At 42.6% G+C, this 25,618-nt stretch overlaps 1 protein-coding gene and 2 long non-coding RNA genes across 4 annotated transcripts in view; 2 read left to right on the forward strand and 1 right to left on the reverse strand.

Annotated features, from left to right (window-relative positions):
• The window catches only part of swap70b (switching B cell complex subunit SWAP70b), a 76,317-nt gene that overhangs the window by 29,042 nt on the left and 21,657 nt on the right, over positions 1–25,618 (forward strand). For both annotated transcript variants that reach the window (XM_070550208.1, XM_070550207.1), the window contains 3 exons: positions 9,172–9,318; positions 10,631–10,739; positions 10,825–11,006. In XM_070550208.1, coding sequence (XP_070406309.1) covers positions 9,172–9,318; positions 10,631–10,739; positions 10,825–11,006 — 438 coding nt within the window. The remainder of the gene's footprint in view (positions 1–9,171; positions 9,319–10,630; positions 10,740–10,824; positions 11,007–25,618) is intronic.
• LOC129160596 (uncharacterized) lies at positions 15,096–18,988 on the forward strand. The gene is made up of 2 exons (XR_008561184.2): positions 15,096–16,790; positions 17,139–18,988. It is a non-coding gene; the product is annotated as an uncharacterized lncRNA (long non-coding RNA).
• Positions 17,488–18,862, reverse strand: LOC129160595 (uncharacterized). Its single transcript, XR_011520293.1, has 4 exons — positions 18,366–18,862; positions 18,045–18,225; positions 17,772–17,839; positions 17,488–17,711 (listed from the first exon to the last, which is right to left on the reverse strand). It is a non-coding gene; the product is annotated as an uncharacterized lncRNA (long non-coding RNA).

A 25,618-nucleotide genomic window follows, 5' to 3' on the forward strand; every position in this document is an offset into this window, starting at 1 on the left:
AACTTCCGCGTTTATTGCTCGGACTGTATTGCAAGATCTCGAAAATCCCGCGCATGCTTGTTTGCGCACCTCAGGTCTCCGCACCGGAGCGGAGCCGTTGCAGAGCGGGTACCAGTAAAAATTGAGTTCGGAAGCGAGCGGCTGCGGAAGGCGGGGGTGGAGTGGAGCGGAGGTAGTGGAATTTTGGGTAAGTGTGTGTGCTGCTGTAATGAGTGGATATTCCCACTGTGGGACTAATAAAATTTACTCTATTCTATTATATTCATTCATATCAGCCAATAGGAAAAAAAACGTTTGAGGAATTTTGCCCTTTCCAGGCTTCTGCACCAGTAACCTGAGAACGGAGAAGGGGGCACCCACCTGTCCCGAGGGGACATTCGCATCGGGATATGCACTCGATTCTTGGGAGGTCTGGCGAATCGTGTGCCTCTCAGCTGTCCATCGAGGACGTGGAAGATTTGTGGATATTCGGCCTAATGATCACTGGATTTCTTCTGATTGGAGTGGGAGGATATCTGGTTTTCTGGAAATTTGGGAAGACGGGAGCGATTGGAGTGCGACCCGTACCCACGGAATGCGCCGCTCGGGCGGTGACCTCACAGACTGGGACGTTACTCGAGGTGAACCGTAAGCTGGACAATGTCCTCGCGGCGTTGCCTGTGTTAGTGCGCAAGATGGATTTGATCTCGGGGTCGCTGGACGATGCAGGGATGTGGAATGTAAAATTGGCTTCACTGGTGGACATGAATGACCACTTAAAGACTTCAAGGCAGAGAGGAAGATTATCTCTGCCTGCCCTAAACAAAGTCATGTTTATCCTTATCTGACGCCATAGCAGCCTCTCAAGGCTGCCTCAACACACCCCCACAAAAGGAGGAATGCCGACAGATGCTGTGTCCCGACCTTCACCCTCTTCCTTCAGGCTGACATGTCTGCGGGAACTTCAATGTGCTCTCTGTTCCTTATCTCTCCCTCCCACCTGTTGGTCTGCAGCTGGTCGATGCGCCGCAGTGGCAGCTCCCATTGGAGGCTTCAGGATCCCGCCCATCCCCACCTCCCCATCGGACTCTGATGTTTGTATCTGTGCTGTTTTGTGCTTCCATGTTGAAAGGAGTTTTTTTTGTATAATAGAGTTACTCCCCGCTGGGGCTAACTCTGCTATGCCTTTTTTTTACCTACCCCCACTTATCCTCATGTAACACCCTTTTCATCTATCTATTAAGGTAGCGCGACTCATGTTGCGAATGACCGCAGTCACCAATTCTTGTTATGTGTCTTACCCACGTATGTCTGATCTTTGAATTGTGTGTGCTGAAACTCAATTTCATTTCTCTGCATGTCCTGCACATGTGGTAGAAGATGACAATAAATGACTTTGACTTTGGAGGAGGAGTTCGTCTCACAAACAAGAAAAACACACGGGTGAAGCGGTGAATTAAAATTCTAGGATTCCTAATGTTTTAATTCACCACGTCACCAACTAATGTAGGGGAGGGAGCATGTGAGTGAGTCACCACGGTAGGAAGCCCAGCTTGCTGTGAGCAAGGATCTGTAGCTGATGAGTGAAAACATTTGGGACTCAAGCTCCGTCAACATCGGCCGGCGACCGCGACGTGGCTGCATTTCTAAATAAAGCATGTCATTTTGGCGGCGCGTGCAGCTGCAGCTCACGGTTCTAGGAGAAAGAACCGGGCATGCCCGTCCCATCAACAGCAGGTGGAGCTCACCGCTCCGCCCATCTCACAACCAGAGTGTAAAAAAGCACACCTGCTTGGATTATACAGATGGGATTCTGTGTGTAAAATAACGCCAGTTAAAATATTACTTAAGTGTTGTTTGTGTGCATGCTGTTCAGTTGCTAATGCTATAGTTAATACCATCTGTATTTTATTATATTTATTTTTTGTAAGCCCTATGCACTGTGCGTGATGCGCGTTTGGGGAGCACAGGCGCTGGTTTAGCGTGAGAGATTGGAGGTGTGGCGTGAGTGCGTGTGAAGAGGGTCAAATGGGTGTGTCTCACGCTCAGTGCGTGAGAGTTGGCAGCCCTGCCTTTATATATAAATTCACCCGTTGGTCCCCAATGAAATGGTGTCATCTTCAGCAGGTACCCTGCATTTCTCCTGCTGCGTGCTGGCAAATTCTGCAGCGCGTCTCGAATGACAGCTTCAGCTTGATCAGCTGGCACGGAACCAGCAGCGGCATCAGCTGATTCAGTGTTCTGTTCGTGGGGGATGGGAATCTGTGAATCCTCTTGTAATCTGGCTTTCTCCAGAGCGAGATAACGCTGTAGCAGTGCGTTGTATTTCTTAATTTTCTCATACGGCGTTAGTCCCGTCTCCTGCATAGTTAATTTCATTTCCGTGTCAAGATCCGACTCTGCTACGTCTCTGACAGTGGGTTTTGTGAGATGATGTAATTTTTGAGGGGTAACATGAACAATTTTTGAGAAGCCATTATTTCCTATTTGTTTATAACACCGCTGATGAGTTCTCCTAATAGAGAGGCGACAGCTGCTTGGAGAATCGGCAGAAATCCGCCTTTTTGACTGATTAAAAGCTTTTTCTTTTTAAAAGAGCTAGTTTTGTTATCAGTCAACTTTCGCAGGAGCGTTTTGTTTTTAGATAATTTCTTATATTGAAGTGGTGAGAGCCATATGTTCCCTTGCAGCACGTTTAAAGCAATCTCGCACAGAGCGGTCACAACATCTGGCGAGCAGCCTTTTAAAAACTCATGACATTTCCGTGGGTTCATGTGAGACAAAGCCTTGAGAATCCTGGCGTTGCGTTTTATCCTGGCCGACATTGCTCTATTTTAGGCAAATATACCAACAGCATTTGACCCGGAAGTGCTCCGCTGCGCAGCCTTAGACGTTCTGGTGTTTCCGGTTTCAAATCCACTATAAATAACTGTGAGGGGTGTTACGTCTTGGAAACTCTCGAGAAAATATCTTTTTTGAGTAGAGTAGATTTGATTTGCTAAAACATTTATTTGCATTTTATCTTGTGGATTTTTAAACAAAATAAAATAATTAGTATTTAGACTGAATGATCTATTATTCTTTTCCTCGATGAAAAACATTTTGTGTGAGTTAAAAAACACTCATTTGGCGGTGTTGTCTGTACTGAGTGAATAATGTTGCCACTTCCGGATGGTCGAAAGTCTGGACCATCAGATCATCTAAAATAATCAAATGAGTTTGCTCAGGTGGAAACATTTGATCGTCACGGAATGAAGAAGGGAAACCTTGAAAAAATTTAATATTTTTATCACAAAGTTTCAGATCACCATACATTTTCTGATAAGAAGTAAAAAACCAAATGATATTCTTTGGCATTTCAGTCATACATTCCAGACAATTTTCCAAACTACTTTTTATAAAAAAAAAAGTCTTCCCACAGCCTGATGGTCCTGCGTTCAGAGCGCTGAAAGGGACTTTCAGTCTGGGATCAAAATGAGTTTACATTTTCATTAATCTAATAACCAAATGGCAGAGTTGTTCCGTCAGGATATAACCTGCGTTTATCAAAAATCATACGAAACTTTTTCACAAATGAAGTATTTGAGAGAGTGAACCCTTCTTTATCCCTCCTGATGGTGTCCTGACGCACTTGCAGAAACTCCCCCCTCTCTCCACCGAGGAATCCCTCCACCACCTGCGCCATGCTGTCAAAATTAATCTGATTAGATGAGATAAAAGATTGAGTGATACCCTTAGCCTTTAACACCACCTGCTGGCGGTCCCGGGTTTTGTAAGCGTAGCTTTTGGGCCCTAATGATCTTGAATAGAATCGCCTCCAAGATCATCGGTCAGATCTCCCAGAAATGAACCTGTGGGCAGAACAGACTCACCCGGTTTTACAGCATAAATCACGGAATCTGTGTCAAAATAGAGCACACGGTTTTCCAATTTATTCAATTCTTTTAATAATTTGAGATGTGCGTGCGCTGTTGTTAAGGCAGCGAGAAAAACATTGTTACTTCTGCCAGGAGGTGACACGCATCTCTCACTCAAGCTGTGCTGCACCAGGACCACTTCAGAGGTGATGAAGTGGAATAATTTAACTTCGTATTTACCTGAAAACAGAAGGTCAAAAAATTGATCAGGATTTTTAACAAATGTGGTTTGTACAAGTTCATTTTGCTGTCCGAATTTTCCCCACAATGAATTGAGAGATAATTTTGAAATGGGACGTTTAGCAAGATTGCACTCAATTTTAGCCATATCTAAACGTATCCCCTGATGACGTTCATAGTCTTGGACATATTTTCTTTTTGATTCATCAGTGACGCCTTCAGGAAAACCTGAGGCTTGTTGCTTGTGTTTCAGAAACGTGTTAATATAACCGGCAAACACATCTGTGCTGCTTTTGGTAAAATCCCACACCTCAATCATTTTTACCAGCCGGTAGCCTGCGTCCAGAGTGACATTTAATTTCATGCTGACCCAACCCCCGTTAGCGCTTGCGGAGTTGAGTTGTGCCTGCAAGCGTCAGTCTGATTATTCACCTCAGCACAAGTGCGGCAGAGGGTAAAAACCAGTTTACCCTTTGCTGTTGTAAAAGGCCTCGCGAGGTGAGAGAGGAGCTGGCGGAGGTTCAAATTCCTGCACAGACTGCTTCACCTCCGGATTTGCTTTCATCATCTCGTGCCATTAATGCTCCCAAATCACAGTCATTTTTAAACAGTGCACTGATTCCAGCATCTGCAGTTTTTCAACGGTTTTTTCATAAATTTCACCAAAAGTGATTTTTCTCAGAGGACATGTTGCAGACGGTCGGAAGCATTTTGGACAGCAGTGAAAAAAACACCCTAAAAACTCAACGCCGGAAATCATAGCATATCCATCGAGACAAAACTCTCCTACTTTCCACTACCCAGAAGGTTTCAAAGTGTGCTGAATCTCTACATTTTGACAATGAGATAACCATTCCAACCACACAATACCCGCTGTTGACTTAGTTTTTGTTGAGTGTGATAACCGAGAGGGCAAAGGATTGCCAACGTGTTGGTTTTTAGAAAATTAGGTCTAAACACGCACATGCAAGCCGACACGATGGTAACTGATGTAATAGGATCGATCCCCGTTTCAGTAAAAAACTCCTCTGAAAATCACACAAGCTTTACGTAGAATCTCCACATCGTTCCTGCAGTAAAGCAGCGCTTCCTTCTTAAAATCAAAAGGCTGCTGTGTACTCACTCCTGTGTACCTTTCTAAAAATGTATTTTTCCGGAGACATTTGATTTCAAGACATTTGATCAAAGCCGAAATCGGAGACAGGAGGATAAGGCCCTATGTAGTTCAGATTCTCCTCACTAGAGAACTTGTGAAGAAAATAGCCTTTAGCTGAATCTGAAAACCCCGAGGCTGCGGGGAGGTTGGCTAGTTTCATCATGAAAAAACTTAGTGAATCTAATACATCCTAAGCCAAAATCTGGATCAGAAAACCATAGTAACTTGCACCCTTGCATGAGAATATTTTCGGGTACAATTTTTAATTGGATCATGGCTCTCAGGATTAAATAAGCGTCAAATCCTCTTGCATTGTGAGCAATGAATGTGTAATTGCTGAATTTAGGCCGCCTCATCAGCATGATAAAATCTTGTATGCACCCCACGCAGTATTTTTCCCAAATCTCGCCTGAATCGGATTTTGCGCAGATCAAAAACGGTGTATGCACACCGTTCTGATCCATAAATGTTTTGGTGTCGTAATAAATGACTTTATCTGTTAATCTTTCATCCTTTTTTTTCAAGCTGAATAAAACACTGATGTAGGCCTGAAACGATTCCTCGAGTATGTCGAATAATTCGAGTACAAAAAATCCTCGAGTCAAATTCTCTGCCTTGAGGCTTCGTTTAATTCATGTTTAATTAATTCATGGCTTTGCAATCACCCGGGGTCATGTTTCACCCGGACCGAAATAAGTGACGCACATACACACTGCACTGAATGCACACGCGAGTAGCGAACGCAACTTAACTTTCTCTTAAGCCATGGCGGACAACGTGGACCCCGGTGAAGTGCGAAAAAGACAGAAAATGTCAAAGGTGTGGGACCATTTTTCACGTCGTAAGGCGGAAAACATACTCCAGTGTAAATACTGTAAAATGGATGTAGCCTACCACAACACCACATCCTCCATGCTGCAGCACCTGACCAGGAAACATCCACATGTAAATGTCACTTCTGCAAGCGGACTCGGAGCCTCTACAAGATAATGCATTTTAGCCTGTATTTCTATATGTTCTGCGGACACTGTGCGACTTTTTCATTTGTAGCACTCAGTTTCAGCTCACACCGTACGTCTGGTAGCAACACGTCGGACTTAAAATGTGCTAAAAATAGCAGTTTTTACGCAACACGTCAGACTTTTTACTGTGTTGTTATTGATGTCCATTGTCCCTCGGGATTGCTGCAGGAGGACACGGGTATTAATGAGTGGCGGAGGAAAACGAAATAAAGTAAATGTCGTGTGATCAGTATAATTTGACATAACCATGGCAAGCATGCTTTCGACAATCCTTGTTAGTGGGAGACAAAAAAAGTGTAGAAATTAAAACGGACGTGTGTTAATAGGGAAACAGCTGGCGAGCCATGTTTGCGCATGCGCCGTGAGCGGTTCTGGTGCTGTTTGGGCCGCAGCCGCTCGCATTTGTTTACTGTAAAGTAAAGTTGAAGTGCTGAAGTTTTGAAAACTAATTGTGAATAAAACTTGAAGAATAACTGGCAATTGCTTTCTCATTTTAAGAGGTCTTTCATATTTTATAACATGCTATTTGATATAATGGTTTAAAAACGCAAAAGAGTAATTTATTAGAGTACTCGATTAATCGATAAAAGATTCGATAGAATACTCGATTACAAAAATATTCGATAGCTGCAGCCCTACACTGATGACCGTGGACCGCCGTTGTTTGCTGATGGTGCATTTAGTTGTAGGACAAACGTGGCCTGAATTGGATTTCCCCAAAGCGACATAATAAACATGCTTACAACTCATGCATTTTTTAAACAATTCGCAAGGAGAAACAGACCTGTCTGCTTGAGGTCTGTAAACAGGTGTTATGTGTTTTTGAAAACATATTAAATTTTGACATATCTGATTACAATTAGGACATGTGATGAGTGAGATTTCTGTTTGTCTGCATAAATCGCTATTACACACACAGCAAAACCATGCACAATTTTGCCCACTCGTGGTCTGATGGGGGTAAAGCACCAAGAACAAAAATATTTAGCGCCGAAAAAGCCTTTAATATTTTTTATGTCGTAATAGTGGTGATTCAGCAGCAAGAGAAACAAAGGATCCGAACGGCCTGCAAAATCTGATTCAAATTTAGAAATGACTTTGTCGGTTCTGAAAAAAGGACAATTTTTCTTTGAACAATATTTTCAAATCGAATCACGTCACTGAATGAAACTGGGGTTTTAACGGAAAGCCCGATTTGATAATGAATATTTTTTCCTGACATGTATGCTGCCGGGGAGAAGGCCTGACTCGGGTTCAGGGGCCTCGGGTAGACCTTGGCTCCTCTGCTGTCCCATCACAGGGGAGGGGGAAGTCCAGGAGGGGGAGGACCCAACCTTACCTGGATGTCCTATGTCTTTTATAATCCAGAAGTTGTGCAAATGCAGGGATGGGTGTAGATATTCTACTGGGGTGGGGCTGGGTTGGTGCCCTCGGACTCTGTGAGGCTCTGTGATGCTGCTGCTTTGGGCCCTGGCAGGATGGGCTGGGGTCTCCATGCCCTGGGTGGCATTTTGACAACAGAGGTACCTATTGGGGCCAGTGGGGGAGCTGGCTCCCTGGAGGGCTAAGCCCAACCAGCCATTCCTCCCCATCCCCACATATTTCTCTCCTCCTGCTCTCTCACATCATCACACAAACATGCACATAGGACCTTGGGGGGTGGACAAGTCAGGGAGTGTGGGTATGGACCCCATTTCCGCATTCCTGTGGCAACCTGCCCCCCAATTTTATTTGCGCCTTAAACACTTCCACCAATGACATTCCACGCAAACACACACTTAGGGCCTTGGGAGTGAGCACATTCAACGGCATTTGGCAGGGGGATTTCTCAGCCTCCTCCCGAGTGCCAGTGCCCATTTCCAATTTTAAACTGCACTTAGACACTGAGGGCTGTGGGTGCATGTGGGGTGGGGCGGTGGCATCAGCTGGCATAGGCCAGACGATGCCCGCAGTGCCCGCTCACCACAGCCATGGAATACACCTCATCAACACCAACACTATATTGGAGCAGGCGGAGGGAGACTAGGGGTCTTACCACACCTCTGTTGTTGCTTGGCTTCCTGGGGCTGGAGGCTAGGAGGGAGATCCGGCCGTCTGGTTGGGGTCTGGGGCGGTGGGTTGCTGTGCTCAGCGTTGGGCGGGGGAGCCTGCTCATCAGCACCCCAGCAGAAAGGGTTGAACTCTGGTAACTGGTGATGGTTGTACCCCATGTGCAGCAGTACCGGGACCAGAGTGAATAGGGTGTGTATGGGGAGCATGAGTGGGTGTCCGGCGTGCATTTTTGTAAGTCTTTGGTTGTATGTGCATGTGTGAGCATGAGGGAAGGAGTGTGTGACTGTGTTTGTGTATGACTGTATATGTCAGGTGGGGCCTTTGACTCCTCCCTTCTCCTGGGACTTCTTTTGATGATATAGATCTTCGTCTCCCCTCCCCCTGCCACACCTGGTGTGGAGTGTGGTGTCTTGGTCTGCCTGAGTCGTGGCTCCCGGGTAAGGGAGTTTTTTGGCGTCTGCCTGATCACTCCCGGTGGCTGCCTGGTGGGGTCTGGGTCCCTGGGCTCTGCTCGGTCAGAAATAATCGGTTCTTCAGCAGCTCTGGTAATAATAGTTACAGTCACTACGGCCTTGTTTAAAATATGTTTAAAAACACATTTGTTTTCTCTGGTGGTTAGTAACACCCAGTAGGTTGCAAGTTTTAACATTTGTATGTATTTGGGCCTGTTCGTATCTATTTTAGTCTGTTTATTTTAGCTTCCAGTTTTTGGTCTCTTGAGTGTTTACATACTAGCATGGTTTTATTCTTTTAGTTTCCTGAATGTTTTATTGGACCGTTCTGTGCAGTCCCATAGAAATGTGCTTTACAGTATTAAATAAACTCCAGTTATTCTAATGACTCATGTCATTCATCCTCTTTATAGGGATACATGATGAAGAAAGGGCACAAGAGGAAGAACTGGACGGAGCGCTGGTTCGTTCTGAAGCCCGGCTACATCTCCTACTACACCAGTGAGGACCTTGCAGAGAAGAAAGGAGACATCCTGCTAGATGGAAGCTGCTCTGTAGAGGCATGGTTTTACTCTATTCGTCTCTGTAGATCGGTGGTGGAGTATTGGGCCATCAAGGGGCCACATCATTTGTAGAAGGGCCAAGTATTAACTGCATTACTTGGTTCTTTCTTTAACACAGCAAAAGAGTTGTTTTTACCTTGTTTTTGCTGACATTTTGACTAATATTTTAGTCTTCCTCAGATCTTCGCCGTTGTTGGTAACTACACTTCCTTCTCCGTTTATCAAGCATTAGTTCATTCCGACATGGCTCATTAATGCCACTAGGATTTGGATTTGGAATTATATCCACCTATAATCTGATCACCCCACAAAGGACAGATGAGTGACATAACAGGGGCAATTCAGGGGACCAATCAGATTTCAGCAGGGGTCAATGCCCCTGTGGCACTGCCCCTAGAATTGCCAATGCTCTGAAGCAACAAACCGGTAGACAGAGGGCAAAATTTAGTAACCCCTAAATCACTGCTGGGTTCAGTAGATTGCAATGGAGCAAGGAGGCGGGAGCACATTACTCCAGTTTTATAATCACTGCATTGGCTTCCCGTATGTTTCAGGATCGATTTCAAAATACTTTTAACGGTTTTTAAGTGTCTTAATGGTCTTGGGCCTTCTTATCTTTCAGAACTGCTTTTACCGTATGAACCCTCGCGGTCTCTGCGCTCCTCTGGCAGCCGTCTCCTTGTCATCCCTAAAGTCAGGACACATATTCACGGCACGGCGTCCTTCCAGTACTTCGGTCCTCGCCTCTGGAACGAGCTGCCAGGGGACCTCGGGGCTGCTGAGAACGTTCATGTTTTTAGAAACAGGCTCAAGACCCATCTTTTTAGCTTAGCTTTTAACTGAATATTATCACTTTTTAAATTATTTAATTACTTAGGTTATTTATTTATCTATTTATTTATTTATTTAATGTATTCTTTCTTTATACATGCTTTTTAAACAGTTTTTTTTACCTTAGATTTATGATCAACATTATTTTAATATCTATATAACTTATATTACATTTCTCATTTTAGCTCTTTTGATTTTATATTTTAACCTTAATTTAACCTTTTTCCAGTGCTTCCTCTGTGGGAGCCCTCTGCCCCGGCGGCGGTGGTCGGCTGTGGATGCTTTCCAGGTGTGCCTAGGTGGAGGTGGGGGTCTCTGCCCTCCCTGCCCTGGGCGCCCTGTGTCGGTGCCTCGGCTGCTGCTGTGGATCTGCGGCTGCCGGGGCGGATGGCTTCCCTGATGGTGTTTCCTCATCCTTATCTTAGCTGGTCTGGCTCATCTGATCTCAGTCATTTGTGTTTTGTGTTTTCCAATAAAGCCTTTACAAGACAAAGATGGTAAAAAATGTCTTTTCCTCATCAAGTCGTCTCAAAAAAGTTTTGAAATCAGTGCATCAGAAAGGAAGAAGAAGCAAGAGTGGATCCAGGGTGAGTTGTTGAATCCAAAAATCACATCTACTCTTCTCCCTCATGGTAAAAGTGATTTTTGTGTCTTGCCCTGGGTTCCTGTCAGCTATTCAGACCTGTGTGAATCTGCTGCGCCAGGGCCGGCCGGCGCCGCACCACTATTCCCGGCAGAAGCGCCGGGAGCTACGTCTGAAGCAGCAGGCTGAGCAGGAGGAGCTGGAGCTGAGGATGAGTGAGCTGCAGACAGCAAACGAGGCCAAACAGCTGGAACTGGAGAACATGAGAAAGGTAGGAGAAAAACACACATCCAGTCTGATGGCAGCATGGAGGCAACATTCACATCAGTTATCTGGAATTAAATGAAGCAAAGAGAAATAAAAGTCTAGCTTAAGGAGATGGATGGTTGGTAGAAACAGGGAACTGAAAGAGCAACTTGGCAAATGACCTCCTCAGATGAGGGAGGTAAATGGCAGGGTTGTATGACTTTGTGGGAAAGATGGATGGATGTGGTTGATGTTCAGGGAAGAGAAACAAAAACAGTTAAATATGGCTAACCAAGTGTCCACATTTGATTAACACCTCACACAGTAGAGGACCAACGGAAGGATGATGCATCTTTGATGGATTTTTTCTTATTTCTTAAAGATAAGAATACTGTTGTATTTTTCTCTATTTTGACACTTCTTCTTTGCAACCCACTTTTCAACAGATTTGAAGACATTGCAAAAAATGTCATGGTGAAAAACAGTCAGAGACTGACACAATTGTTGGTTTTAACAGTTTTCTTCTTCATTGATTTTAGGCCTTCTGTGGTTACTGAAGTTTCACATTACGAGAAAGGTCCACCCACCCTCAGAAATCCTTTCATTCTGTCCACGTAATGAGCTTGAATCTTCTCAGATTGTGTCATAAGTCATTGTAATTACATATGCATCGAAGTCGAGCTATTGCAATAATCAAGCTAACATCTTCAAGACCAAGGATGTTTCTCAATGCCAAGGCAACTGGCCTAGAATGACAATGTCTTGCTAGGCCAGGCGCCTTGCTTACTGTCCTTCCTTGATCAAAGACAGACCGCAGCTCCAGCGGCGGTCGCGTCGCACCATGTGACACGTGAGGTAAAGTTAGATTTCATACATATAAGTTTCAATATAGATGTATTTACTTTTATAATTGTATATATATATTGGTTAAATTCAGCGAGTTACTACCTGCTAGCCACCAAAGCTGCAACGACTAAGCCACTAACCAAATATAGATAACTGCTTTGGATCTAAACATTTTAGATATAAGCCTGACAGCTGAAATTAGTTGACTTACATTTAAACTGGAAATTTGCTCCGAAGTAGCTGCTGGTTTCTGATCCACCATCTTTTTGAAAATACCGCGCTGTATTCTGTGAAATTTTTTATTAAGAGAAGGCAACAAGCCACCTAGTATGCATCCTTGCTCAGTTAGCTAAACGGCTAACAAACGGCGGACAGACGCTTCGTAGCACATGAACATTGAACTGATTGGAACAAGTCTCGGAGGTTTCTGATGATGAATCTCCTAGTCAACCGGGGGGGACCAAGGCATCAAGGCGAGGTCCCTTGACAATGAGAAACACCCCGAGTTCACTGAGAAACAATTTCTTACTTGTTATTTTTTTTAATATAATTGGTTACTTTGAGTTTAACATGCAGGCTGAACGTGAAAATGTTCTTTTACCCCTAGTTTCTGCACTAGCCAATAGAAAACAGACAAGAAAAATCTTGGATTAGAAAAGTCGCTCGGATCTACGTCACACTAGACAAAGGCGTTTAGCTAGCCCTCAGGCTTCACTTTAATTTTCATACAGAGGACAAAAACGTCTGCTTGTAAAAGTGGCTATAAAAAATGTATACATTTTTTTTGCTCTTCATAGTTGAACAACTTCAGCCTTGCTCAAACATAAATAAAATTCAGTCATTTTGAGGATTTTAACCCTTGAAATGCCAGTTTGAATACCCAGTCATTTCTGTAATTCATGAAAAACCATATAACCCGAGTTATTTTCTAAAAAAAGATTATTATTATTTTTTGCCTGGGGTGTTAAGTACAAATCAGTCTAGATTATGTTATGAAATATCTAAAATTTTGAATTTTTTGCATTTATAGTTTTTACATAGCAACAGGTTTAAAATTTACTATACACTCGAGCCATTAGAGGACAAAAACTTCCACTTTTAAAACGGCTTTAAAAATGGTCCAGATTATTTTTTTCTGCTTTTTGGGTCTAAATCTTGTGATCAACTTCAGTTCTGATCAGAAAAATCAAATATTCAAGTTTCAAGTTTATTTATATAGCGCCAAATTACGACAAGAGTCGTCTCAAGGCACTTCACATAATAAACATTCCAGTTCAAGTCAGTTCATTAAGCCAATCAGAAATAATGTTTCCTATATAAGGAACCCAGCAAACTGCATCAAGTCACTGACGAGTGTCAGTGACTTTACAGCAATCCTCATACTAAGCAAGCATGCAGTGACAGTGGAGAGGAAAACTCCCTTTTAACAGGAAGAAACCTCCAGAGAATCCCGGCTCAGTATAAGCAGCCATCCTCCACGACTCACTGGGGATGGAGAAGACAAAAATATTGAATATTTATCTGAATTTTAACCCTTTATGCCAGTTTGATTACATGATGCTCATTTTGTCATGAAAAAAGCAGACAAAAGAGGAGATATTTTACATAAAACATATTTTGAGTGACTGAAATCATTTTTTTAAATCAGCCTTGGATATGTCAAGAGTCTGTTAAAATATTACATTTGATGCTTTTTAGTTTTTCTGTAGCAGCAAATTTTAAATGTACCACCCTCTTGTGCCTGTTATGGACAAATCCGTCCCATTGACTTCAAGGCAAACCACAGTTTTTGATCCTGTATTATCTGCATCAAATATTCATGCTTTCTGTGATGTTATGGTTTCAGTTTGGACAAACGTAATCCAATTTATGATTTTTACTGTTCACCACCAAATTCAGTCATTTCTCCATATGTTGCCCAGGCGAGAAACAAAACGGTAACATGTTGTATTAGATGTGGCAACTTCGCATGCAAAGAGCACACAATCCTGTGTTGCAAGTCTTGCTTGATGGCTCTAATTTTGTCTCTCCTCAAAATGCAAGCAAGCATTCACACTTCTGCACTTTCATAAACAAACTGAACTACAAAGAGTTTGGATGTACCTGAGCTCCAGCCAGGTGCATAGACATATTGTTTTTGTTTGATGTTACACGTGAGAGTGAAACTGTGTTTTGTTTACATGCTGAGCTTCTGAGTTCAATAGACCCTTTTACTGTTTGTAAACAATATGACGTCAGCGAGAATGCGCGGGCAGCTTGGCAACAGAGAATGGCGTTGTGTCAGGCTTTATCAAGCTACGCTGCGGGGTTATCACCGGCAAATCTTGAATGTTACATTATTAAACTCACTTTAACGAATGGCAACAGACTCCCGGATCCCTGTGGCATTACGGAATGGGTGGAAGATGTAGGTGCGTGGCCAGATATCCAGTGGCCCGATATATATACGTTTTTAGTGAAGAGGCCCAGTAAGTACACACGTGAGAAGCTACGGGCATACAAATCGTTAGCAGCATACAACTATGTTGTCTGTGGCCACGTACAGAAAGTAAAATATCACGACATAGACTCTGAGTTTTGCGTCTTGAAGGCAGAAGTCCTTCCTAGCCAAAGACAAGGACACAAGACTGCTATGTACGAGGCTTGGGTCATAGTAAACAAACCAGAGAACTACGTCTTCACAGCCAACTGTACCTGCATGGCAGGGTGAGTATAGCATAGGTTTCTTTTTTTAGCGTGCTCAGAGTACATTCGTGTTAATTTTAGAGAAATACAGTTTATACTAATATGCAGTGGGAAAATACAGATGAATTAGAATGAAATGTTAATTTGAAGCATGAAATAAAGCGTATGAATTTATATGTAATCTTAGTACATAATTACCTTACCTGATATAAAATGGGCGCTACAAACTCGAGCATTTCGGATCGTGTTTTCAGTCCAGTTTTCATCAACCCTTTTGATGGCCTGCAGCCACAGACGCCTCCGATTTTGTTGAAATGGATGTGCTCCCTTTGGAATTCTGTAAAGTTTCAGTCCACTGCTTGAAGAGAAGCGATTCTGGCATCCATACACGCAACAACCCGACATGTTTATGTGCTCAGAACTTCAAAACAAAGGGTTTAAAACACTGTTTTAGTATTGAGTGTGAATGAGGAAGCCTTCACTCTCGTTGCCAGGCTGCGTGCACAACTTTTGATGACGTAGGTAGTAAAAGGGTCTATAAAAAGAGCAGAAGATCTAAAGAACCCCCCCCCCCCCCCCCCCCCCGGGCAACATATGAAGAAATGACTTAATTTGGTGGTGAACAGTAAAAATCATAAATTTGACTACTTTTGTCCAAAATGAAACCATAACATCACAGAAAGCATGAATACTTGGTGCAGATGATACAGGATCAAAAACTGTGGTTTACGTTGAAGTCAATGGGACGTTTTTGTTCTCTAATGGCCCGAGCGAGTGTATAGTAAATTTTAAATCTGTTGCTATGTAAAAACTATAAATGCAAAAAATTCAAAATTTTAGATATTTCATAACATAATCAAGACTGATTTGCACTAAACACCCCAGGCAGAATTTTTTATTTTATTTGGAAAATAACTCAGTTTTAGTGTTTATTATTATTATTTTTTTTTTCATAAATTACAGCAGTGCCTTTGAGTATTCAAACTGGCATTTCAAGGGTTAAAATCCTCAAAATGATTGAAATTTTTATGTTTGAGCAGGGATGAAGTTGTTCAACAGATCTATGAAAAGAAAAGCAAAAAAAAAAATCAATGTATACATTTTTATAGCCACTTTTACAAGCAGACGTTTTTGTCCTCTAAAGTCTCAAATGTATAGTGTTTTTTTTATAGCGTTCCCTTGGTCTATTTTCAAAATTCCAAATTGAATTTCAAAATTTGTCCAGAGAGACGTTTTGTGACAAAATGTTGTACCATATGCTCAAACACTGGTGAAATGGCGTCAAAAAGAAAAACAAAAAACTGCCCAAATGGACAAAAATGTCCCTAATGAAGCCTAAAGGCTAGACTAAGTGTTTAACTAGACTAAAGCCTATTTCACAATCGCATCAGCGGTGCGGAACGGCAGCGGGATGTTGCTGCTTCCAATAGGATCCATTATGGTCTATGGAGTGTTGCAAACCAGCTGCAATGGGACAATTTTCAGGCGCGTCCCAGAAGCTATCTAAAGATAGGATCGGGCTCTATTTTTGCCACGTGCCGCTTCTGGGACACGTCAATGTCCGCAGTTAACATATAGGGCTAGACAGGAAATCACACACGGTTTTAGTGTAAAATCCCTGATAATTTTCAAAGTAAATGTACTGCAATGATGCAGTTTCATGTATATGTACCATGCATGCGACCCAACGGCTCATTTACTTCCAGTATCATTCCAGAAGTGCAGCGGTGTGTTTTTCGTGGTTTTAATCCTGGCAGTGGAGGAGAACAATATCATACACGACATAAAACAGCGATGAAGGCTGTGCCATTGGGAGGGTGTGGCTAGCAACTCTAGCCATCATCAGAGCTCTAATGATGGCTAGAGTTGCTAGTCTGAACATTTCAAGGTGAACAACAATTTTATTACTGTGCTGTGTCAGGGGCAGATTTAGGACTGAAGAAGATCCGGGGCTTAAAGAGCGGGTCAATTGAGCCTCGGAGTCCTTCTCCACCCACGTATCAATTTTAAAAAATGCAACATTAGTAGGCGTTGCCTGGAGGATCGAGAGGGCGGAGCCGCGGCAGTGACGAAGACGATGGCTAACTAGACGAAGCTAGCTCCCTTCACTCTGAGCAGTTGATAGAAGTGGAGGACGTTTCTCCCCCTCCTTACAGACACTCGAGAAGAAAGGGACCAAGTCTATTTGGAGGAGACAAGCGGACCTGAGTCTTATTGTTTTGAGCTTGTGAGTTGCCTGAAACTCCCAGAACCGACCCAACAGAATCACCTCTGAAAGGTAAGTAGCCGTTAGCCATAGCATTGGATTAGCTGCAGGGTTTGTCTCCACGGCCCCAAAAAGCTAGTATTCAGCATGTTTTAGAGGTTTATCTGCTTCAGCACACCTGGTTTTAATCAGCAACAAATAGCTGAACTGCTTAACAGCTAATCTAACCTGTTAAAGCAGGAAAATCCACTGAAACATGCTGGATAGCTCTCCGGTAGCCCTGGGCTCAAGGTACAGTCTGCTGCATATAAAGTTATGAAAATACCCCATGAGAAAATTCTTCTGTAATGTGTTCAGCCCACTAAAACTGCCCTGATTTCTTTATTTATTTACTAATAACAGCTGCTCTCTCGGTTCTAGGTCCTCTGGTGTCTGCAGCTGGTCTCTGGTGTCTGCAGCTGGTCTCCTCTGCTGGTGTCCTCAGGATCAGGAACTTCCAGAAGAATGTGCCTTTCAATGACTCTTTCCCCCTTATTTGTTATATTAATTAAATTTCTCTCAATTTATATATTTCCTGTTTTTGTTCATGTCCATAAATACTTAAACATGCTTGAAATTAGAACGAGCTTTTAACAGTGAGGTGCTAGTTTAATTAATCACAATAGCTAGTTAAACATGCAACAAAAATGTGATATTCAATGTAATTTATAAATATCCATTAAAATATCAAAACTGGAATCTAAATGAGATATTTGGCAGCACAAAAAACTTGTCAAACACAATATTTATTATAATAATTGTAGGCAGACAGGAGACAGAGCTGATGGAGGTTCTCAGTCATCGAAGGAAGGCTGAAGGCTTTCCAGGAACAGGAGATGTGGTGTTGGCTCTTCTCTCTCTATTCTGCCAGATGAGCTGATAGGTTACAGGTGTGTGAGGACATCCTCATGCTGTCACAACCAGATGACAGGAGTTATCAGGTGATCAGCCAGGCTAATGAGATGCAGAAAGAAAACAAATTCAGGACAGTGTACAATATGTGGTGTTGCTCACCTTATGTGCTCTTATAGAATATTAATGTGTGCATGCCTCATGGTGTAGTCCATATTTTGCTGAATGTCCTGCAATAATGCAGGTTATTAGTTAATTTACTTTTGATAGCAAAAACAAAATATTTAATGTAAAAGTTATTTTCCAGGAGAATCAGCTTACACGTCACCACCAAGTGTCACGGGCAGAATCAGTAGCCTCCGTCATGATGTAATCACATACTTATTTAATTGTTAATATCTTAAAAATTCTGAAATGTTTTAATTTTTTTTTTACCTTGAACAGTTCACTGAGCTTGCACTGTCACTGAGGTGGAAGCTGGAATCAACAGCAGACACCTCACACCTTGGTCTTTTCAGGGGGTCTGGACGCTCTGGGACCTTCTGGAAGATGAATTTTCATCATGGTCCCCGTGGGTCACCAGACACACTGCGGCTGTGAACTCCATTCTGGCTGGCTATGTAAAAACAAAGAAGCAGCACATTTATAAATGTTTAAAAGAGCATAAAATCACGTGTAAAAATAATCTGTAAAACAAATTAAAACTAGAAGGTGATAATAAAATGTTTGCATAGAAGATTATTAAAAATAATTCACCTTTGCTACAGGGAAGGTTTCACATCAGCCTGGACAAGTACATTCATGCAGCTAAATCAGTCTGACAGCCAGTGTCTTGGGTAGATTTAGCCTGAAAAAAAAAATAGAAGCACATTGTTGTTGGAGTTTATAGTCAGATAATATACAAAAGAATCTCCTATATAGGCGCTTTATAACATTCCTAGTGTGTGATCGTTATAACGTAAAAGTCAGTCACATATGATGTGGAGAGCCTGAAATGCGACCTCCTGAACAGAATTCCTCACAGAACCGGGTCACAAGCTGGATTTCACGCTGTAATGCTGTCAACAAGTGCTGCGTCAGTTAGAGTCACTGTTGCAGAATTGCCGACTGACTAGCTAAAGGAAGTGAACCACGTCTCTCAGACTTTGCATTTAGGTAGGGAATTGTCTTTAGAAGATGTTAAAACGTTTACTTAGCTTACTCACCTCAGACTGGAGCCCGCCGTGGTGGGGGAGCAGAGTCGGTGGGCTGCATCTAAATCAAGGAAGAGCCACGGTGGGCACAGCCTCCCTCTTCAAACGGAGACGTGCAGAATCGCGGGTAAAATGCCCACAGAGTCACCGCAACCATACTACACTACACCTACTCACCAATACTAAGACGATATGGAACACTAAACCCGAAATACTTTCCCAATTACACTAACAGCCAAACACTAACTAAACTATAATATACAACAGCCAAGCTAACACTAAATAAGTATTTATAACACTAAAAGATATGCTAAAGACTAGGATATGCTAATGCTATATGCTAATGCTGAACTACCGCTGACCTCCTACACTCGCTTGCAAATCCAACTCCCACTCGCCACAGGGCGTGGCCGAGACGCTCGTTGCTTTTATAACTTTGGCACGGAGCTGCTACGTAGTACTCTACTGGTTTACGTAGTACTTTACTCTTTAGCCATTGGCTAAAATTTATTCAAAATGACTCAAATTCTATGTTTTCAGCTGAAGGTGGCGCATTACTGTGGTTTTTAGACAGAATTTTTAATTTTTAAAGAAAATGCACCAAAATGCTAAAATAAAGAATGCACACATTTAAAACACTATTAGACACTCATTTATACAGTTCATCAGCAAAAAAAAGTTAATTTAGACGTTACTTGCTCTTTAACACACACGCGCGCGCACACACACAAACACACACACACACACACACACACGTGACACGCACTTGTCAACATCATACATGTCTTGTACCACATAATTTTTAATCTGAAGCTACATGTTAAGCATTTTCAGGGCAGAGTATTGTTCCTGTTAGTGTTTAGTGTGAGATGATAGTAAATATTCCCTTTCTTTCTCCAACAATTTTACCTGATAGTAAGCTAACTTTAGGCAAACCAGCAGCACAACAAATATTTTCAAATAAGACTCACAAACCTGAGTCAACACCAGTCTCATCAAAGCTGGGGTTCTGTCGCTGTACTTTTTGTCTAAAAACGTCCTTATGTCCATCTTCACTCATGCGTTTCAGGCAGAGAGTGTAGAAGAAGCCGGCTGCTGAAGGGCTTCTTCTTCAGTGGTGGAGGCTCAGGCAGGCTGTATACAAACTACTGCCAGCTGCTCCCTCTCTGTTGGACTTTGGTACTGCATGTTACTTCCGCGTTTTAGATCCGGGGCTTTTCATGAAACATCCGGGGCTTCAGCCCAAGTAGCCGGGCCTAACGCCGCCCCTGTGCTGTGTTAAAAAAAGAACAAAGTAATAAACACAGAATAAATGTACAAAAGAATATCTACTTGTTTGAGTTTCACATGCAATCTGGTACACAGCTAATTCAAAAGTGTTAATTTTCTGGTGTTGGTCCAATTTAACACCAAGAATAGTTAATTTAACACTAAAACAAGTTATATAGTTGATATGTAACACTGACATGAGAATTAAAACCCAGTGTTAAAAAGGAGTATTTCCTAATCAACTCTGTAGGTGTCATTTTGGACAAAGTAACTCCTGAAAATCTAACTCTGAACTCCTACAGCAGCTGTAACACCTGCAGAGTTAATTTGCAGACTCCACCCTTTAATTCTAAAAGTTGGACTGGTAGCGGCCGATTGGCTGCAGAGAGTTGCAGGAGCTGCAGTGGGCGAGGTGCACTGTGGCTAGTTAGTTAGTTCTATTTTGAGTTGTTTATGCATGTTTATTTTGCGGAGTTGTGTTGTTCTTAGTTAGTACTTTGTTCACTGTTGCAAATGTGGTTTTGCTTGTTATGTCATGTTTGTACCGTAAGTGAGGAGGCCGGTCAAAAGAATGGGACCGCTGTGTGTTCCACTATCACAATAATAATGTCATGCATGGTTAATACTACATGCTCAGGACTCTACTTGGAATGGTTTATATCAGGGAATCCCTGGGGGTGCGCGTGAGCTGCCGCTAGGGGGTGCGCGAGGTGAAAAGTGTAATGGCTGCAGAGCTCAGAGAAGTCTGTCATATGTCACCATTAGTGTAGCCAGAAACTCATTTGTGGGTGGGCCAAAGAAAAAGTAAGTGGGCACAATAAATGTAATTGAAAACAAGTGTATTTTTGCGCGCGCGCGTGTCCTCCGCATGTGCCCTAGCTTCATAATAACAATGCGCCGAGCTTCAGCACTCTGGCCTGCGCACGCCGATATGTTCCGTATTTGATCATTTTTAACAATGTTGGAGGAATCTGAAGGTGGTGAGTCATTCTGGCAGATTGTAATAAACACCTGTCTCATGCAGGTGTTCTGACATTGTAAACCTCACACACAGAACATTGTGGATGTAACTAAATCAATCAAGAAATGATTCCCATTCAGGCTATTAACAGCACGCTGAAGATCTGAAGTTCAGGGTGCGTCTGTCAGAGGTCAGACGCATTCCAGCGGAACCACGGCTCACGGGTGCACATGTGAGCACATCTGGGCTGGGCATAAGTAGTTTTACAACATTGGTTTAAATAGCGCCAATAACGAGACGCGGTGACTGGAGCGGCTCATGGAGCTGTGCCGCGCACACACAGACACAGACACAGACACACACACACACACACACACACACACACACACACACACACATACACACACACACAGATTCAATAAGCGTGCACGCTGCGCAAACTCCGGCGCGCCGTCAGACTGAAGGCAGAAATGAGCGCTGCCTCCTCCGTGATAAAAAACTTTTACAGTTTTTTTCGATTGCTAAAACACGTTTTTCCAAACTGTACGTTTCTTTCAAAACTGCACACACAAAACCCAAAACATAACACACAAATCCCTAAACCGTGGCTTCCCTTTGCAACAAAACCCTGCCATCACATATCGTAACATGTTCCCAAAATGGAACACGTGTTTTCATTTGGTAAACGCAGCCACATTTTCACATGACACACACATACCATTCATTGCTTAAACACAAGTAACCTTTGGGTGAACACTACCAAGCACTGAAGAGCAACACTGAAAACACAATTGTCGAAAGGGAACACAATGAATTACACACTGAATGTATGACAGTGCCCACTTTTCTCTGAGACAAACATTAGACATCACACAAATTTTGAGACAAAACATTTTATTTTTACAGCCCCCCCCCCCCCCCCCCCCCCCCAAAGATTTTGAGACAAAACATTTTATTTTTACAGTTACCCCTCCTCACCCCCCACCCCCACCCCCCCTCACCCCCGGCCACCCCACCCCACAAATTTTGAGACAAAAATTTTTATTTTACAGTTACAGTAACCACCTCCACCCCTTCTCCCATTCAAGCATAATCATGGGGCATCATGCCTCCGGTCTCTGTCTGGCCAGAGGGCCTCATCAATATCACAGGCAATGTCCTCCTGGTCCAAACTGCGCTGGAAGTACCGCCTCGAATGCCTCATGAAGCCCTGACAGGCCTCAAAGGCCACATCTCTACAAGCCTCCTCCATGGCTTGGAGCGGTGGGACCTGGATCTGTGGATTCCTTTCGTACACCTTCCATCTCCAGGCTGAGAAAAACTCCTCAGTGGGATTGAGGAAGGGGGGATAAGGTTGAAGGTATAAAACGGAAAACGTGGGTGGTCCTGAAACCACTCATACACCTGGGTAGCCTTGTGGAAACTTACTTTTATGCTGCAGTCCCTGATTGCAAATTGCTCGCCAGACATGAACGTTTAGAGATTTGAATATTTGTGTGTTGTTGATTGAAGCTTTGAGAGTTTGTTTGACAAGTGTGTGTAAACGTGGAAATTGTGTGCTGTGTTTTGACAGCATGGTGATGTGAAATTGACATCAGAGTGTAAAGGAGGACAATCAGAGAGCTAATATGATAAGGCAATCTTATGTAGTGATAAATGGAGTCAGGCGATTGGGAATTGAAGTAGAGGTTGTGAAATTCGTGCCTCATATTTTATTTTTGAGTTTTAGCAATCGAAAAAAACTGTAAGAGGTTTTAAAACATTTTTAATTCAACGTCAAATTAAGATATTAGCTTCTATTTCGGGATGACGTATTAAAGTCGGGTCAGCTCCAGCCAGTGACTCCTCATGAACCTGACCACAACTCATGTTACTGCAGCATTTGTCGTTCCAGTCCGCGTGGCAGCGGATCGCAGATTCAGCCACACCATCAAACAGCAATAAGTCGGTCTGAGCCAAAAGTGAACCTCATGGCTATAGCTTTTCCATCTTTTCCCCTATAGACATTTGATTAAGCACAAGTAGGTGATCAGCTCAGGTTTACGCAGAGCAGAAGGAAGGAGAGAACTCTGGCCGCACAGGTTAAACGTTCCTGTTTTAACAAAACAGTGAAATTGCATTGTTTATGTGCTACCTGGGCACTCTAAATATTTATTTAAAATTAAATCAAAGGAAATTGTAATGGTATTGAATGTTTATTAATTACTACTTCAAAAATACATAATACATAAACATAAAAATGAACGTGATGGGGAAAAAGGTCGATCATATTTTTTTAACCCTGTCTGTCGAGTGACTGTTTAGCTTGACATCTGATGTCATGATATATATATATGTATATATATATATATATATATATATATATATATATATATATATATATATATATATATATATATATATGTACTGTATATACTGTATATATAGCCATGCTCTGATGTGGGGCTGGGGGGTGCGTCGACATGGTCGGGACATAGAAGGGGGTGCGCGGCTAAATAAGTTTGGGAACCACTGGTTTAGATCATACCTGACAAATAGAAAAATGTGTGTTAGGATGGGAAGTTATTCCTCAGAGTACTCTGATCTATCCTGGAGGGTACCACAGGGCTCAATGTTGGGACCTCTGTCTTTTTCTGTTTACATTCTGCCCTTAGGTGACATCTGTCGTGAGCTTGGAGTTCAATTCCACCTTTATGTTGTCGATTGTCAGCTGTACCTGCCTCTGAACACGTCAAGTGGTCTCTCTATTTCTATTCTTACGAACTGTTTGAGGGAGATCAAGACCTGGATGACTGGAAATTTTCTGAGCCTAAATGATCACAAAACAGTGGCTGTATAGTTTGCTCCAAGCATACATTGTGACTCTTCCCTAACTGACTGTGGGTCATTTAATGGCCAGCTGACTACATCAGTGACTAATCTTGGTGTTAACCTGGATAGCGCCCTTAGTTTTGACACCCACATCAATGGAGTGATCTCCTCCTCCTATTTCCACCTTCGTCAGTTGGCAAAGATCAAACCGTTTTTGTCACAACTTGATCTTGAGACGGTGGTCCATGCTTTTATTACGGTGCGATTGGACTACTGCAACTCTGTTTTATTCGATGTGAGCAAGGGCTCAATAGCCAGGTTGCAAAAGGTGCAGAAATCTGCTGCCAGATGTTTAGAGGGCAGGCACAAGTATTATCACATTACTCCTGTCCTAGCTGCGCTTCATTGGCTGCCCGTTGATGTAAGGATTTGTTTTAAAATACTCTTACTGGTTTTTAAAACGTTAAATGATCTGGCCCCTGCTTACTTGGTGTCACTGCTTCAACCGTACACCCCTGCACGGTCACTCCGCTCGGAGAACTTCATGCTCCTCTCGGTCCCAAGAACGCGCCTAAAGACGCGTGGTGATAGGGCCTTTGCTGTGGCAGGTCTCAAGCTTTGGAATGAGCTTCCTCTCAGCATTAGGGCCTCCACCTCTGTTGCTGTTTTTAAGGCAAGGCTAAAAGCCTACTTTTATGATCTGTCTTTTAACCTTTCTAACTAGTTTTATTGTTTTACCTATAGCAATCTGTGCACTCCAGAGGTGTCAAACTCATTTAAGCGCAGGGGCCACATTGAGGGAAATCTAGTCCCAAGTGGGCCGGACCGGTAAATAAAAAGAAAAACTTCAGATTGTTTTCTTTGTTTTAATACTATCAATATAAAACAAGGCTGGAGCCTGAGGACAGTGTAGTACAAGTACAACACCTGAGGTGTACTTGAAAATTTGAAAAAAATAAAAAATCAATACATAATAAAAAATTCCTTAGTGATTCAAAGAGCTTACAGGTCACATGGCAAGATCAGTTTCATGCAGCACTTCAAGTATATTTGACTCATTTTACTTTACATCTTTTAGCTTTCACCAGCACATCAATATCAGAAGTCACATCCTGAGTGGCGGCCAACTTCAGGATGTGATTCAAGTTCTTGTGTGAGCCTTGAGCGCAGCTTTGTTTTATTTATACTCATTACAGAGGAAACTTGCTCACAAAGATATGTTTATTTTCACTCTACATTGTAAAGTATGAAAATAAAGTTTACACAACCATCCCGCGGGCCGGATTTAACCCGCTTGCGGGCCGGATCCGGCCCACGGGCCGCATATTTGACACCCCTGGTGTACTCGCTGTATTTTTATCTGTATCTTGTGATACAATGTTTTTCTTTTCTGGACTTAATGTTTTATGTTTTTTACTTGATCAGTGTAGCGCCTTGGTGGCATCTTTTGCCTGTAAGGCTCGATTTAATAATGAGTTGAGTTGAGTACTTGTGATCCTCTCCCACTGACTGATAGCAGTCATGAGGTGTACAAGGCATGAGTTAGCCAGTGTTTGTCAGTGTAGCTGGTAGCTTCTTGGCATGGCACACTGAAAAGTATTTAAATTCATGATGTCATGGTGGAGATTAATAACTTGAGTGTAAACTGACTCTGAAAACTAACACTGGTTGTAGTGTACACAACAAATTCAGCATGCTCAAAATAACTCTTATCAGTGTTGATTTAACACTTTTAGAAGAGTTGGTTGGTACTTTAACTCTGATTTAGTGTTATA

Source organism: Nothobranchius furzeri, chromosome 4, assembly GCF_043380555.1.
Source record: "Nothobranchius furzeri strain GRZ-AD chromosome 4, NfurGRZ-RIMD1, whole genome shotgun sequence".
Classification (NCBI taxonomy): domain Eukaryota; kingdom Metazoa; phylum Chordata; class Actinopteri; order Cyprinodontiformes; family Nothobranchiidae; genus Nothobranchius; species Nothobranchius furzeri.